The sequence below is a fragment of the Colletotrichum abscissum genome, assembly GCF_030869225.1.
Source record: "Colletotrichum abscissum strain IMI 504890 chromosome Unknown Scaffold_37.1, whole genome shotgun sequence".
NCBI lineage: Eukaryota > Fungi > Ascomycota > Sordariomycetes > Glomerellales > Glomerellaceae > Colletotrichum > Colletotrichum abscissum.
In genome coordinates this window covers 317,487-333,465 of record NW_026850287.1, presented here as the reverse complement: position 1 = coordinate 333,465, position 15,979 = coordinate 317,487, and the positions used below count along the sequence as shown (strand labels likewise).

Sequence of the window (15,979 nt, the reverse complement as noted above, 5' to 3'; positions counted from 1 at the left end):
TGTTGAGGAGACCATGATGTACGGCTATGGCGGTTTACCTCGATCAACGGAGTCAGCCAAGCGGGCAGGATAAGTGCCTGTATATAGGATATCCAGAACAATGTAGATATAAATTGGTTGTGAAATCTAGCTTCGTTCCACTTCTTCGGTAAGCTCCACGAGGAAAAGGGACACATGGAGGCTACCATATGTATGGAAGGGTTGATACTGATAACGATGCTTTCGGACTTTGAAGGTCCAAGGCCATTTTTCTCATGAAACTGACGGAGGAGACATACCTTGTGTGAGTTCCTAGTTGCCGAAGAAACTTAGAAAGAATAGTATTGCTTTTCCTAGGTACCTTGTCGTTGAGGACATCCAGTATTGGACTTCGTGAGTTACAAGTGCGGCTAGGTGGCGTTGAACTTATGGGGTCCTGCTTACGAGACGAGAACAAGTCCAATTCCTTACCCCTGGTTAAAAGACTTAGGAACCTAATCATCATGACACCATTACAGCTCAAGAGATGGTGGAAACATGAAGGAGTGGCTCAATGCCAGAGAGGTCCAAGTTCTCATGGAGGCGAGCTAGCAATACCATGCCTCGAAACCATGTGTGAAGACAGATAAACACAATCCGAGTCCTTGCTTGAGCAGACGGATCTCCTCGGCGTATTAATTTCTATCAACATCTTCAACGATAACAGCGGGAGCGTGAGAGACGGAGACTGATCCAGACTGGACTCAAAAGAAGACACGACCGAGATTTCATGGTGGCGTAATCTGTACTTGTAGACCACATATCGTTCATTCTCCCCAAAGAGGTAGGTGAGCCTCAGTCGCCGGACCCCCACCCTTCCTTCCTTCCTTCCTCGAGGCATCAACCGAGGGTATATGTTCCACCCAAACGCGTGTTACTGTCACCAGCACCCATCCGGATTGGCCGGGTGGTTTACACTCTGACGCAGAGATGTTAAAACAAATACTCCAATGAAGCCGTGCTGGCCCGAGGGGCGCGCTGTTCGAATCTGGGCAGGGGCGTGAATTATAAGGCCAGTTATCCCCCTCCCTACATCCTTTCCTTTTAATTTTCTTTTTCTTTTTACCTCGTTAGTTTTCGACATAAGTTTGAGATGTACTGTGATCCTACCCGGGTGTATGTTTTTGCTCAAAAGAATTCCTCTTTCGCCAGGTGGGAATGGACAGGTTGATATGGCTAGAAATTCGGGAATGTCCTCGTCCGGAAGAAAGTTTCCGCATCACCAAATTGTCTTTCTCCAAGACAAATGTGGCAGTGGCTCAGGGACTTTCCACCACCTCACGGACCTAGATGAAGAAAAGAACAACCAAAGTCGTCTCCCTCTAAGCATCCAGCCTAGTGCCACAGAGTATCACCCCTTATACAAGATGCGGAAGATATGGGCGCACATTTAACTCATGGACAACCATAGCAGTATAAGCGCATATAGCAATTTATTGAACATTATCACTCTGAAGACCTTTGACCCGGCATGTCGAGATGACATCTGGTAAACTCGTTGAAACGAGATATCAGTAAATAGATTTTTATAACAAGAAACCTAGCCAACGCTACGTTACAAAGACACAGCCGTCTGCAGATCATACAGTCCATCCTACATTCAACTTGAAATCAAACTGAACCGGCCCAGAAGCCTAATCCAAACATCCCCCCACAAAAGAGAATGGCATAAGTCGTTACTGTCATATCTTCATTCACCCCCCCCCCCCCCCCCATATTGTTTTTTCCATCCATCATCAGTGAACCCCCGAATACAACCTCCCGTCTTTGAACAGACAAAAACGTATCCATGAAACAAATCACCGGAACGACCGATGAGATCCCCCATCAACGCTCGACCCCCTCCCCCCAGCAGACCCCTTCCGACTATACACGTCCTCCCACGTAGGACCCCTATCACCACCGCCGCCGCCGCGCCTTCCATTCCCTGGAGACCGCGGCGACTCATCCCTCGACTCTGAACCGCGATGCCCGTCCCTGTCCCGACCAGAGTACACCCCGTAATTGGCATCAGCCCCGCCGCGGATATCATACGACGAAGGCGAAGGCGACGCGGCGCCGCCACCGCCGCTGACGTGGTGCTGCGAGATGGAGGGAAGCGACGCGGTATACCTGTTCGTCGGCGGCGGGCTTCGCTGTCGTTGAGAGGAAGTCGAGTGCCGTCCGACTGGAGGGGGAGGCAAGTCACGATGTCTAGGCAAGGAAACGCCCGCGTCCGAGTTGGCGCGCGGGAGACGTGCCGGGTGCGGCTCGACGCGGTGAGCGCCGCGGTCGTATGTCCTGGATCGGTGCGGCAGGGATGCGGGGCGCTTGGGGAGGTCGCTTCCGGACCGGCGGGTGTGCGTGTTGGCCTCGGGGAGCCTGGTCACGTCCTGGGGCGGTGGAGCCGGTCGAGATTTCGGGATGGATGGCAGGGGCGGCGCGACGTCCTCGAGGCAGTCCCACATGGCCTCGTCGATGATCTTGCGGACCTTCATATCGTGGGTCTCTGGGAAGAGATGCCGTGATAGCTGTCTGGGGAGTCTCTCTGGTTTGCCGTTGAGGAGGGGTCCGTCGGCGTTGATGGGGAGGGCGGTCATGATGGCGTGTAGACGCCTGGCTTCCGGGTCTGGGTAGGCGAGGATGTTGCTGATCATCCATTTCGCGAAGCCTGCGGGGGTTAGACCGGGGATGTTGGGGTGAGATCTAGGTGCGGCCTGGACGAGATGGTATTGGCAGTCTAGATCTTGGTACAAGAATTCGATTCGCTCCAATGCGTCTTTGGACCGAGACTTGAAGATGTCTGGTGAAGGGTCAGCAGCTGTTTACGGAGTTTGGATGAGAAGGCTGATTACCTTCATATCGGAACCTCTCAGGCTCGACTTTGTATTTGGTGTACAGCATCAGCATCTTATCAGGAGTAACGACGAGTGTGTCTGGCGACCCAAACTCCGTAACCTGAGGTTCATGTTAGCCGCAAAGAAACTTATGAAGAGGGCGGGAGATGGTGTACCATAAAATTAGCGAGGCCCCTGAGCACGCTGTTCAGTCGATTGGTAGGATATCCCTCCGAGTCAAACAGCACACCCCACGCCTTGTCAACACTACTCAACTCAACTCGCGGCGACGTAGGAGCAGTCGGCGAGACCTCGTCTTCATTATCCGTTTCAACACGCGGTTGGCAATGAATGACTGGTGATGCCCTCTTTCTAAAGTGAACCCCCCTTTGCTGTGGGCTGATGGGCGGAGTGGACTGAAGCGCAGGCACGGGAACCGACGTTGGCGGCGACGGTTGCTGAGGCGGAGGAGGAGGCGCCGACGAAGGCTTTGCGTGTGCGAGCTCCGGACTGCGATCTCGTGGCGATGAGTTCTTGGAGGCGCCGAATGTGTCGATAATGGAAGGGGGCGGGCTGGGGTACGCCGGCGTGAAGGAGGAATTCTGGCTAGATAAGGGGGGAAACCGAGCTGCGTCGACGGGGGTGCCGGTCTCATTTGTCTTCAGTTGAGCGACTTGAGCGACTTGGGCAACTGGACAACATCATCAGTAAACTTCAACTTTTAAGATACAGAACTCAATGCAACTAACCTTCTTCTTTGATAATCTTCCTCAACTCCTCCATCATGTCAGACGGCATGCCACCAAGACTATCGCGAGGTTTCGAAGTGAGCGTCTCCATAATCAAGCTCTCCGAACCCTGCTGCTGCTGCGGTTGCTGCTGCTCATCCACCCGGTTTCCGTGACCATGGCTCCCCTTTTGTTGTCCCCAGCCGTACTCCCCAGCAGCCCGCCTTGGTGACAGCGGGGAAAGCTCTTCCGGCTCCGGGCGGCCCGCCTGATCTCTCTGCAGGGACCAGTTCGTTGTGGTGTTCAGCCGTGGCCGCATGGCCTTGCCAGCCGGGGTGGTAGTCATGGCCGGTTGCCGGTTGCCGATGTTATTGTTATTGGATATGCCGTCTGCCACAGCATGCGAAATTCCGCAAAGCTCAGACTAGATCGTTTTGTACGATGGCAAATAACAAGGACTGTGTAAGATTGGATGGAACCAGAGCGATTGGGCTGTTGGCGCGATAGAAAGGGTAGCCGTATATACCGAGCAAATAGACGACGAAAAGTGGCAGACCGAAGCGACGGTGAAATAGACAGCAGAAAAGGCGGGAATAGTTATAGACCCATACCCTCTTCGGACGCCGATGGGACACTTGAGAGGGCTCCCCAATGAGATGTTGACATCTATTCCCCCTCGCGTCAGGTGGATTGATAAGGTGCAGCACGAAGGTATGAAAGGGTCGATCACGGAGGCAACACCACGAGCGGCATGGGTGATGCGGAAAAGTGCATTTTCAAAATGCGAGGGATAAGAATGTGGTGTTCCCCTCACTCAGGAGATAGGAGGGAGAAATTAGTATAATAGATGCGAGAGAAAAGGAAATCAGCAGGCTGTGTATACGTGGTGGTAGCTCGTACAAAGTAGTCGGGCGAAGGCAACGTAGAGGCCACAAAGTTGCCCTTTTCCTGCTGTGCACCGTTTCTCCAACGAGGCCCATCCCTGTCTCATTGGGCCGCAAAGTTGTCTGCATGGTAATGTCATGGCCTGGTACAGGGCACATCGGTAGCGTTTCGATGCGTCACCGAAGGAAGCTGAGATGAAAAAGGAAGTCGTCTGGTGGGATTCCCCCACGTCAGGGTGTCCAGGATGTAGCCGTCGCCAGAGGATGCGATGACATCGGGAGGGTTTCGATCTTGAGGCCACACGCGTTCGGGAAGCTGAGAGTTTACGCCTGGGATGGAAACTAGACCAAAATATCATTATTCCCGTCGTTTCGAATTGCTGTGTCCCAAGTCATGGTTCCCGTGTCGCCCAAGATATCTTAGCTTGAATCGCGTTGGACAATCCAAGTCAGGCGACGCCATGTTTGCTCGTTGGCCCTGAGCCGGCAGTCAGCGCGGACATCCTATCCCTAGAATTTTTCTTGGAGTTTGGTTGCGGTGCCACCAAGCGGTCCCCGATAAGACCACAGGCCTCGACTTGAGACGCGGCTTGAAGGGGTGAGGGCTCTTGAGATGTGATGCGGATGAGGAAACTTTCGATAGTGCGGTGTGGGATGCTGCATGTAAGTGCAGGAGACAAAGAACGATACCATGGGTGGTCCCCCGGAATTGGGCCGTGACGCTCCGGATGTCCCGTTGGCCGTCCGCGGCAAGGCGTCCACCGAGATTTTTGATAGAAAATGGTTCGCATGTCCGCACGGCAGGCCGTTTTTAATCGAGATCTATTGATTCCGATATTGGCAGCCAATGACTTCGATTTAGTCTTCTACACTCACGTTTGCTGGCGAATCGCGGTCAGAGCGGTAGTCCTGAGACAACCCTAACCGCCCGTGAAGATAAAAAAAAAAATACCCGATAGAAATTGAGACAACTCGATCCGTGAGAGAGGAAAGCTCCGATCGAACGCACTCGTTCATGTCTTGAACATGTGGGGGTCCCGTTCGCCCCGTCCCGATCATCGAGCCGGACGCAACATAGTTCCAGCGAGCCAATCCCCATTAGCTCGGTAAGCTTCGTGCGGTCAGCAGAGCAAAGTGGGAGCGATATCGGTGAGAGGCAAATAGAGACGCTGAATAAATAGATATGTTACACCGTTATATGTTACTGGGGTTTTGTCGAACCCGAGTCCTGATCGAATGCTCGCCAGCTAATGCACTTACAAAACTCCCAACCGATTTTCTGCTTCCTTCATGCTTTGTACAACAAATCCAAGAAACCGTTGGCCAAGTCAACAACCACGCTCTTGTTCGGCAGGGATCCGGCAACGCCATACAAAGCAGCCGAGTCACCGACGGCCTTGCCCTTGACACCCTTACCCTCAACAGCGCGAACTCTCTCCTTTTCCTTCTCGGCCTCGACAACAGCCTCAAGGTCGGCTAACAACTTCTCGTAGACCTTGGTAATTGGAAGAGTGACGGCGACGTGGATTGCAGGAGGGTTCTGAAGAGCGTTCAAGTGCCAGCCCTTCTCTGACATGCCGTCGGCAATGTCGTAAACATTGAGATTCTTGGCGGTGAAGGCAACAACGGACACCAGAGGCTTGCCCAAGATCTCCAACTCGTTGTCCAGCGCTGGTGTCTCGCGAATCTTCTCAATGATTTTCTTGGTAGTGCCGACGATCTTGACACAAGCGTCAATGTAACCAGCCTCACCGACCTTCATCAAACTAGCCCAGCAACCGGCAATCAGGGCACCTGGCCGCGATCCGGCCATACCAGGCGAACCGTACACACCGCCAGACCAATCTGGCGACACGTAGTACTGGTATTTGCGGAGTTCTGCGGACCTGTACAAAACTGTAGAGTTACCTTTGGGCGCAAATCCATACTTGTGGGTGTCGCAGCTGATGCTCGTGACGCCCTTGAGACGGAAATCAAAGAGCTCGGTCTCAAAACCTGCCTTGTCCAAGAAGGGGACCATGAAGGAACCGAGACAGCAGTCGACGTGGAGGCACAGCTTCTTCTTGATAGCCAACTTGGATAGAGCGCTGATATCATCAATGATGCCGTGAGGGAAGTTCGGTGCGGAGCCAACCAACAGAACTGTGTTGCTGTTGATCAGGCGGGAGACAGCACGGACATCGACTTGATAATTGGGCGCAGGGCAGGAGACGTAGTGGATCTTGATCTTGAAGTAGTCACCGGCCTTGCGGAACGCAGTATGAGCGGTTTCGGGCAAGATCCTAGTGCGTGTCAGTAAGAAAGATCACAATGACATAGCCCCACGGAGAAAACGTACATCTCAGGCTCAGTAATACCCTTCTCAAAGTATCCTCTTTGGCGCGCGCCGAGGCAAGCCGACAAAATACTGTCAGTACCACCACTGGTGGTGGCACCGGCAGCGCCGGGAGGAGCGTTGAACATGGACAGAACCATGGAAACAACCTCAGCCTCCATCTTCCTCACGCCTGGGAAGACGTCCGGATGAATGGGGTTCGCGACGGTGAACTTGCCAAACGCCTCAGTCTGCAGCTTCAACAGCTCGTCCTCGCCGTGGTAGACGGCGCCAGAGACAAAGCCATCCTCCCATCTCGTGTGGTCCATGTTCGCCAGAGTATCAAGCTCCTTCCGGACGTCGTCTTCGGACCAGCCCTCCTTGGGTAGGGTCAGGTATCGGGTGAGGTTCGCGGGGATCATCTTGGTCTGCAGTTTCGCCATGGTCTCGTTGACCTGTTTCTGGACCTGGCCGCGGACACCGGGGGCGCGCAGGAAGTAGCCATACAGAACTCTACGGATATCAATGTAGATCTCGACAATGCTTCCAATCAGGCCGCGGCCCTTGAGCTTCAGAAATGTCTTGCGCGTCCATCGCCAGACGAAGAGGAAGAAGATAATGTTGCGCAACCTACGGGCCGGGGTTCTCGAGGTTAGCCGATGCCGAGGTTACTTCGGGAAAGATACCGAAGTGGAAAGATGGAAGCATTGGAAACTCACAAGTCGAGGTTCAGGACCAACAATGGACTCGCCTGCCGACTACGCTTGACTTGGTTCAGTCCTTCGCGCAAGCTTGCGGGAATGCGGGAGCTGCCGGGCATCTTGTCTGCTGCCGTTGTTGTAGCTCGGCACAGTGGGGTGTTGCGATTCGCGACAAGCAAGCAATGGAGGTGGGAATCGTGGAAGAGGGAGAGCAACCCGGGTGGATGCGAATTCCAATTTATAAATACGCGGAGTAGAAGGGAATGCGAACGAGGGGGCTCAAGAGAGGAAAAAAAAGATTTGGAGACTGGGGGACGGGACGAAGATCAAGGCTAGGAGCTGGAACTTTGGAAGGTTCCGACATTAACAACGCCACAGCAAGAGCATCACCGGCGACCGGGGTCAAGGAAGTAGAGGTTGGAGGGTCTTTGCTGTGCAAGTGCTGTGGTAAGCAGAGCCAACGGCTGGATCCCGAGGAGCAGAAAATCGTGGGGCATGGCGTCTTCTTGATTATTTCTTAGCGCCGTTTACCCTTGTCGGTGCAGCGAAGATAGCGGAGTACCTTTTGGACTTCTGGACCGCTGCTTCTCTCTGGGGAGCATTGCCGCCATCCGGTCTGTCACATGCGCCACTCCAAGCAAGAGGAGCCCTGTTTCCCATGGTTGCCCGCGTCCACCTGGCTGCAGGCAGTATCATCCACGAACCTTTCAGGCAAGTCACAGAGACAGGGGGTCCTGCTTCAAGCTTGACGTCTCATGCCCGCGTCGCCTAATTGGGGAAGCGACCTTGACTAACAAAGTAGGATTCACATTGAACCGATGGCTTCCTCTTATGTAGGCGAGCAGTGGCTAGGTCTTCCCCAACGTGAGGTGTCAGTGTCGAGGTGGAGCGGCCAAAGATGAACACCACCTACAAAGTCCCAACCCAAAGAGGGCAGTCCGCACCGCGCGACGTGCCCGTCATCTTATCGCCGTGGCTGATACCTGACGACATTTTCCACGCGAACCGAGGACCTTCAGACTCGGCCGATTGGGTAGCTTGTCTGATGCACGCATGACTTTGCGTCCAGATCGCCAGCCTTCTATTGCTACCTTGACTCCTCTTCTTCAAAGAGAAGTGTGACCTTGTTTTATAAGGAATTTCCATGCTTAGAGCATAAGTCTGGGGCGTTATCTGTCAAAGCAACCTTGGAAGGTCATTCAACTCTGTCCGTCCGCGGACTGCCCCGGAGCGAAAAGATCCACTATAGCGGGGCGGAATCGGGCCCGCGGACGCCCGTTACCCGGCTTGATCCAATGGCCCCGGACACATCTAGAAGTCGCATTTCCAACCATTGAGTGTCATCATCATCACTCTATTCGCATAAGTGCCGACACTGCTGAATAGAAATGCCGAACAGCAAGCAATTTTGGGCTTGAACTCGGGTCGCACAATGCCCCTGATGCCAAAGGTCAACCAGTGTCCTAGTGAGTAAGCTCCGACAAAGTGGCCATGCGCTTTGCCTCGACCACGTCACATCGACAGTGTTCACGTCCGAGAGATCCAAGCGGATCCCAGGCGCTGCCTGGAAATTCGATCTTAGCGAACGACAGCCTTGCAGCCGAATCGCAGACGTGCATCGACAACCAACAACTTGCACCTAGACTCTTTTTTATTGGTTGATGTGAGGTCGCCTTCCCTGTCCAACTTGTCTTGCAAGTAACGGGCAGCCGGTGATCCTCATGGGGACAAGTTGGCCAAGTGGAGACGATCTTGCATTTTTGATCGCGGCCAAGAACAGTTGCTTATCAATGGTATGGAGATTTGCGAATAAAGTCCGTGTTAGCATCCGCGCTGTGGCAGGATGGCCAATGTCTATCGGTATGGTATACAAAACACAAGAAGACGCAAGCCTTCGGTCGTCAAAACGAGTCATCATCTCGAAAGTATCAAGAGAGAAAAAACATAACAACCCTCATGAGCGCCGTGCGAGAAGCTCATGCAACCGGGTAGCCTCCGAGGATCTTGACCATCTGTCATTAGCCCCCGTACAAAATTCCCTCATGAGATGGTCTCCCCAAACCCAAATAAACGCCCTCGTCCAGCTCTTGTACACTTGAAATGCCGAGTTCATGCTTCCTGGGGAATATAACGCCTGGAGCTTCTCTGTGCGTTGGTCCTCCTCTAGCGAGGACAAGCATTGCTCTCTTCTAGCCCTCCGTCTACTGCGCCTTGAAGGCCGCCTGCCACTTCGTCTTGAAGCTGCTTAGCTCCTCGTCGCAAGCCCGCTCTCCAGTGTTTGTGCAACCAGCTGCGCGGACAACAAAGTGACCATCCTTGTAGATCTCTCCCTTATCATATCGATTGTAGGAGTTGAATGTCTTCTGGGGCACAATGGCGAGCTTCGAAAGGATAGTAGGATGCCATTGTACAATGTGTTCCTAAGGCAACGGTCAGATCTGGGTCAGACGCAAAAACAAGAGGCAAAAAGGAAGGGACTTACCAAAGCATGACCCTCAGCCTTCTGGAAGTTGTAGCTGCGGTACAGAGGGTCAAACCAGGTGTCGATGAAGAACTTCGCCCAGTCGCCATTCCGGATAAAGAAGCTGCTCGAAGAAAGACCCTCTCTGTCTTGCGTGACCACGAAATCGATGTCGTCGCCTTTGAGATGAGGGAATGTTTTGATGATGCTGTCAGGGGGGACGACCGGGTGATCCCTGGCCATCAAAGTATCAAGCCTGTCCGACTTCAACACCAGATTCTCTAGAGACGTCTCCGGGTCCATGATGTAAGCGTCTTGGTCGAGGTACCAGAACCATCTGGCTTCTGGAAACTTTGTCATCGCGTGCCTCAGTGACACCACTTTGTTCCATGATGATGGAGATCCGTTCAGATCGTAATCGCCCGCTTTCACGAACATCACCTCATAACCTAAGACCAGAGCTATTAGCATGTGCAGTACAAAGAAGAACCAGTGAAAGCCTACCATGTAGCTGCGCATATTGTTTCCTGTTGTCGCGAATGCTTGCGAGATATTTATTGCTGAAGTTGTCCTCATCCAGCACCGTCACTATTACCGCTGGTGGGTCACCAGAGGGTGGTCGAGGGCCGCTAGGTGACTTGAAGGCTCCAGAGAGAAGGTATATTAAGCCGAAGAATACAAGAGCGCCTGCCGCGATGACCTTGAGCCTACTGCGTCGAAGAACCGGTGGTATTCTGGAGGATCTCGCCTTGAAGGGAGGCGGGTTCGAGCTCTTTCGTGGTGGGTATGCGAAATGCATCGTGTCGAATTAGGAGATTAGTTCAAAGGGAGAACTCGTCAGCCTACGATCGAGAGAATTGTCGCGGCTGGACCAGCGTCGAAATGCGGCGCCTCGATGTCCCGGAAATGGCGGGCGTTTAAGGACAAATTTCGTCGGTGTTCGAACACGAGAGAAGACGCTGACTGTGGCCGTTGCGACTAGAGGCTTGGCACAGAAAGGAGGGAGGAAGGGTGATGGAATGTCGGAATCAAAGATCGTCGGGGTATTCGCAGGGCGTCATCCAAAGAGGCGCATCACGTCCGGGCCTCGAGAAGTCTGGGCGACACTCTGGAAAGCGAAAGGGTTGCAAGGGAAGCAGTGGTGCAAGGGCGAGGACGGCCGGTCAATGTACAGGATGGTGAACACGAACTCGATACTATGGCTTCGTTAAATTCGAGGTCCACTTTGGGAGCATTAGATCTGGACCACGCCGAAAACCATCAATCATTGGCCCGGTCGGTGGTATTATTGTCCGGTCGGGCGATCCCTGGGTCCCCTGGGTCCCTCCTGTCAAGGGTTGTGCTGGTTCCCCACTACCAAAGCAACGTCAAACCTAATGCTCTATGCGGGGTCCTGTAACGCTGACCATGAGGCGTAGATTGCTAGATAAATAAGATTCAGTTGTTTAAAAGAAATACCCGATACTCGAACTGATGCTTCCTTGCAAATTCTCACTGTACATGCGGTTCATCATCAGTAACTAGCAACGAAAATGTGACACATTGAAATTTATTCATGTCTTTCATCACTGCCAAAATTTTAGGCTAAGCCATTGATAAAGCCATGAGACATATGTGTATCAGCCTGCGCGTTTGCCAACTCAAAGGATGTTGAGAGTTGTCGTCGGCATGGTCAGCCAACAGAATGTTGATTGATTGATGGCAGGTTGATGTCGCCTGCTCGTCCAAAGTGAATCTGACCAAAACGGCTCAATTCAAAGACAGAGCAGGGACTTATTCTCCGCACACAGACTAGTTGACACGATATGGAAGAGAATCTTCGAGGCAACTTAAGAGTGTGCGGGTGGCATCGTGACACATGGCGCTACAGGCGTTCCGTCTCTCGAGTGATAAAGAATGTTTGCGTTTCTCCACATTCCGACCTATGTCAGTCTTCCTTGATATCTTCATCCTCATCATCGTCACCACCCACATCGAAGACTCTGTCGCTCGCACGCTGTAGAGCTGAAGCACTGAACTTTCTCACGCCCTTCCAGACTCCCCACAGAAAGGTCGCGGCACCAATGACAACCAAGCCCAAGTTGATGTTCTCGACACGCGCGCGACCAGTCCCTCCTCGACGTCCAGAAGTACTAAGGATACCGCTTGACCTCAAGTTCCACCATTGGACGGGTGACATAGCGAAGAGAGACTTCACAAACCCAAGCAGTCCAAGAGAAAAAAAGCCTTTGAGGAAGTGTTCCAGCCATGTTCCAGGCTCCGCACCCATCTCAGGGACAGGCTCGTGAATTGCTTCGATGTCGTCAAGAACATTCGCCGCCATATCCGCGATTGCGCCCATGGGATCGGTCCACAAGTTCAATATTGGATCCGCAATGAAGCCCAGAATGAAGACCGAAACGATGAAGATGAGGATAGTTAGTACTATTTGCGCAAAGGTTCCTTGCAGACGATTCGCCCAGGATAATCGCTCCAGCTTGTATGAATAGCTGCAGGTGGGACATGCGAAGAAGTTCCGCGTAGCTGTCGAGTCGGCATACCTCCAAGCTTGCAAGCACCCTTCGTGGACATAGCGTTGAGACCCCTTGCACTTGCATGGTGAGATAAGTCGTCCAGAGTCGGGATCATCGGATTTGTAAACAGGTCGTGGACGTGAGTTCATGAAGCCGCTCATGACACTTGGCTCTTCGAATGTAGGATGAACCGACTCGAAGCAGATGCGACATGTTCGCGGCCCATAGTATCTTTGCTTGGGCGGAGAATGAGGTTGCTCCTGGGGTTGGTCTCTGTCCTGTTGCCCATTGTCCTCAGACTTGATAGGCTCTGTCTTCTCGGGTAGGTCGGCTTCAGAATGGCTTTTGCGCGCTGGGCCTCCCGTAGGGAGATCAGATGGCCAATTCCACTGAGGCTTCGCAGCATCCATGACGAACAGTAAAAATTGATTGCTGTAGACGTTGGGATTTGAGGCGTCTTCAAAGCATGGGGCTTTCCGTAATGCGCGGGTGGAGTAACTCTGTGCTGTGAGAGGAAGAGAAGCAATAGAAGACTTGCAGTGAAAGACCGGCTGGCTCGGGGTTGGAAACTTGGCCTAACTTGACCAAGTGCAGCAGCGCCTACATGACATGAATTAGCGTAGGCAATATGAAAGCCTGATCTGTCCTTTCGGAGTGCTGTGCCTGTCGGAGAGGCTGCGCCAAGCGAATTGGATCTTTGGGAGGGCACAGGACAAACGAAGAGCAAAAAAGAATATTCCAGCACCAGGCACTTTATTGTGAGCTTTCTTCAGGTGGTCATAGCTTCCAGCGCCTCCCGGTTACGTCAGCAGTATGACCCGGATCAACATCTGAGCCGGCGATGTCACGTGCTGCTGGTTCCCGAGCGGCGCCCGGCGTCTGGCAGCTTGACGCGGCGCGAGTTGCCTGGGAGGGAGAGCTTCGTACCTGAGCTCTGGCAGCCTCACCTCGTTTGACCGCAGCCAACCCACCCCCCATCCTCCCCGACCACTGTACTTGACATCACATCTCGACTACACGATCAAACAATCAAGCAATGGCCGACCGTTACTCTTTCTCCCTGACGACGTTCTCACCCAGGTAATTTTATAAACTTTCTAACCTATGACGTCCGCATGCTAATCGATTATAGCGGCAAGCTGGTTCAGATCGGTATGCTCCAACACAACCCCCACCGGCCAATGTCTCCCAACTTCAGGAACGGAACGAACGCTCGAATCGCAGGACTGACATTCATCTAGAATATGCTCTGAACGCCGTCAATCAGGGCGTCACCGCCCTCGGTATCAAAGGCAAGTTGACTTGCCCCTCCTTCCTCAACCTATGCTAACCCCTCGAAAGCTACCAACGGTATCGTCCTTGCGACCGAGAAGAAGTCATCATCGCCCCTTGCCGACCCTAGCTCGCTGTCCAAGATCAGTCTCGTCACCCCCGACATCGGTATGGTGTACTCAGGCATGGGTCCCGACTACAGAATATTGGTGGACAAGGCTCGCAAGGTATCGCACACGGGCTACAAGCGCATCTACAACGAATACCCGCCTACGCGGATATTGGTGCAGGATGTTGCTCGTGTCATGCAGGAGGCTACTCAGTCTGGTGGTGTCCGACCTTACGGCGTCAGCTTGCTGATTGCTGGCTGGGATGAGGGTATTTTGCCTGAGGACGAGACCGAGACCAAGGAAGGCGAGGAGAAGAAGCCCACAGGCAAGACCGGAGGTACTCTGAAGGGTGGACCCATGCTGTACCAGGTCGATCCCTCTGGCAGTTACTTCCCGTGGAAGGCGACGGCGATTGGCAAGAGCGCTACGTCTGCGAAGACGTTCCTGGAGAAGAGATACACGGAGGGCTTGGAGCTTGAGGACGCCGTGCACATTGCGTTGCTCACACTCAAGGAGACCATCGAGGGAGAGATGAATGGAGATACCATTGAGATTGGTAAGTATTCAAAATGCGTCGTCAAGAATGCGTCTAACTGGGAATATAGGCATCATCGGACCTCCGGCAGACCACCTGCTCGGTATCGAGGGTGTTGAGGGTGCCAAGGGCCCTCGCTTCAGAAAGCTCAGCCCTCAGGAGATTGAGGACTATCTTACGAACTTGTAATTTGCGCAATGGCTAGGACGGTCTTACCTTGTATCATAGAACAGCATAGAGACATGGGGACACGAAAAGCCCGAGCTCTAGACTCAATGGATGACCTGCAATGACGACATGACGAGATACGTTGCATATGTGATTGGGCATCTTGATAGACTGGCCACGACTGGCGAGTTCTCTTCGCAGGGAAAGATGCAAGCTGTCACCACCGTTGCCCCGGACTGCAGATATTGGTAAAGGAACTTGACTGACAATGCGGCGTCGTTTGGTAATTATCGATGGCAGAAATCTTGATCAAAGACTTGGATGGAGCCATATATCAGGCAACAGCTGCAAGATGGGCACTACCGAAGTGAAAAAGAATCGCTGGCGACAGTCGGCCGCCTCTGGCAGCCAGTTCATTGGCTTACCGCGATCTGAAACCGCCCGCCAGTTACTGTGCCGCAACAGCCTACATAGTCGCCTGATAGTCCCGCTTGAAGGTATTTTAGGACCGGTCATCAGGTGTGCCTCGAGTGCCTAACAATCGGGCAGATGACACTTTCGTGCGGTGGTCTACTGTTGTCTAGACTGGTTGAGGAGAAGTAAGCCGCATGCGAGTAGCAGGGCCTTGCATTAAGCTAATCGCACCTGGTAGGCACAGCATTGCGACTCACCCAAGCAAGTCAAAGTAGACTTCAACGGAGAACCTTCAATTTCTAGGACTTCTGCGGATCAAGAGGTGATCTGCAACATGCGGCTACGTATTTTTTTCAGCGTCATGTGAATAAAATCGAACAAAAGTTCAAACAAGAGTATTGCATTAGAGACGCAGGCCCGAATGACCCAGTTTTTGCTGCACTTCGCCACAGTGCTCTCAATTGAAGAGCAGGGTAGCATTCAAAGACTGGAGTTGAGGTTGCAAGCCAGATCGACTCCAATAGAGACACAGACTGGCAATCCAGGTAGATGAGTAGTACCTTGAATGACCTGATGTACTTGGTAGAACCCCAGGAGGCAGCAGACTGTCAAGTTAACGCCTGGTCCACGATCCGAAGCCGATGCCGCGTTGCTTTCATAAGCAAAGATGTTCCTGTTCTCGGCTTGGCAAGGCACTGACGCACGTTTTCCTGGAGGCGTCAGCTAGCTGCATGTACAATGCTGGATGTAATCAAAGTCCGGACGGGTGGCTAAGTAGGCCTCGGGTTCCGGTGAATCAAGACCGATAAATTCGGCATCGGCCCCGGTTGGGTTAGTCTCACGCTCAAGCCGGGGTGAGTGCGGGTGACTGTGGAAACTCTTGGAGCATGAGCGAGCCTAAATGACAGCTGTTGGTCAGGACTCCAGGCCAGTGATTAATTATCCGTCACGACGGATTACCGGAAGATTCAAGATAGGTACCTGATCTTCCAAATCCTGGTTGGGAGTTCCTAAATTGATTGGTCGGGGACCGATGTCAGATCGC

The 15,979-nt window shown here is 52.9% G+C and overlaps 5 protein-coding genes across 5 annotated transcripts; 1 reads left to right on the top strand and 4 right to left on the bottom strand.

Annotated features, from left to right (window-relative positions):
* Positions 1-1,817: 1,817 nt before the first annotated feature.
* Positions 1,818-3,908, bottom strand: CABS01_12404 (uncharacterized protein; the record flags this gene model as incomplete). The annotated part of the gene is made up of 4 exons (XM_060545758.1): positions 1,818-2,800; positions 2,853-2,955; positions 3,011-3,525; positions 3,584-3,908. 4 exons carry the CDS (start codon positions 3,906-3,908, stop codon positions 1,818-1,820), a joined length of 1,926 nt encoding a protein of 641 aa, XP_060396615.1.
* A 1,826-nt stretch (positions 3,909-5,734) lies between these two features.
* On the bottom strand, positions 5,735-7,580 carry CABS01_12403 (uncharacterized protein; the record flags this gene model as incomplete). The annotated part of the gene is made up of 3 exons (XM_060545757.1): positions 5,735-6,728; positions 6,785-7,390; positions 7,480-7,580. The coding sequence occupies 3 exons, from the start codon at positions 7,578-7,580 to the stop codon at positions 5,735-5,737; spliced, it is 1,701 nt and encodes a 566-aa protein (XP_060396614.1).
* A 2,082-nt stretch (positions 7,581-9,662) lies between these two features.
* On the bottom strand, positions 9,663-10,721 carry CABS01_12402 (galactosyl transferase GMA12/MNN10 family protein; the record flags this gene model as incomplete). Its single annotated transcript, XM_060545756.1, has 3 exons — positions 9,663-9,881; positions 9,944-10,371; positions 10,427-10,721. The coding sequence occupies 3 exons, from the start codon at positions 10,719-10,721 to the stop codon at positions 9,663-9,665; spliced, it is 942 nt and encodes a 313-aa protein (XP_060396613.1).
* A 1,128-nt stretch (positions 10,722-11,849) lies between these two features.
* On the bottom strand, positions 11,850-12,845 carry CABS01_12401 (uncharacterized protein; the record flags this gene model as incomplete). Its single annotated transcript, XM_060545755.1, has 1 exon — positions 11,850-12,845. One exon carries the CDS (start codon positions 12,843-12,845, stop codon positions 11,850-11,852), a length of 996 nt encoding a protein of 331 aa, XP_060396612.1.
* A 626-nt stretch (positions 12,846-13,471) lies between these two features.
* On the top strand, positions 13,472-14,541 carry CABS01_12400 (proteasome A-type and B-type; the record flags this gene model as incomplete). Its single annotated transcript, XM_060545754.1, has 5 exons — positions 13,472-13,515; positions 13,568-13,587; positions 13,677-13,718; positions 13,777-14,373; positions 14,423-14,541. 5 exons carry the CDS (start codon positions 13,472-13,474, stop codon positions 14,539-14,541), a joined length of 822 nt encoding a protein of 273 aa, XP_060396611.1.
* Between the last annotated feature and the right edge of the window lie 1,438 nt (positions 14,542-15,979).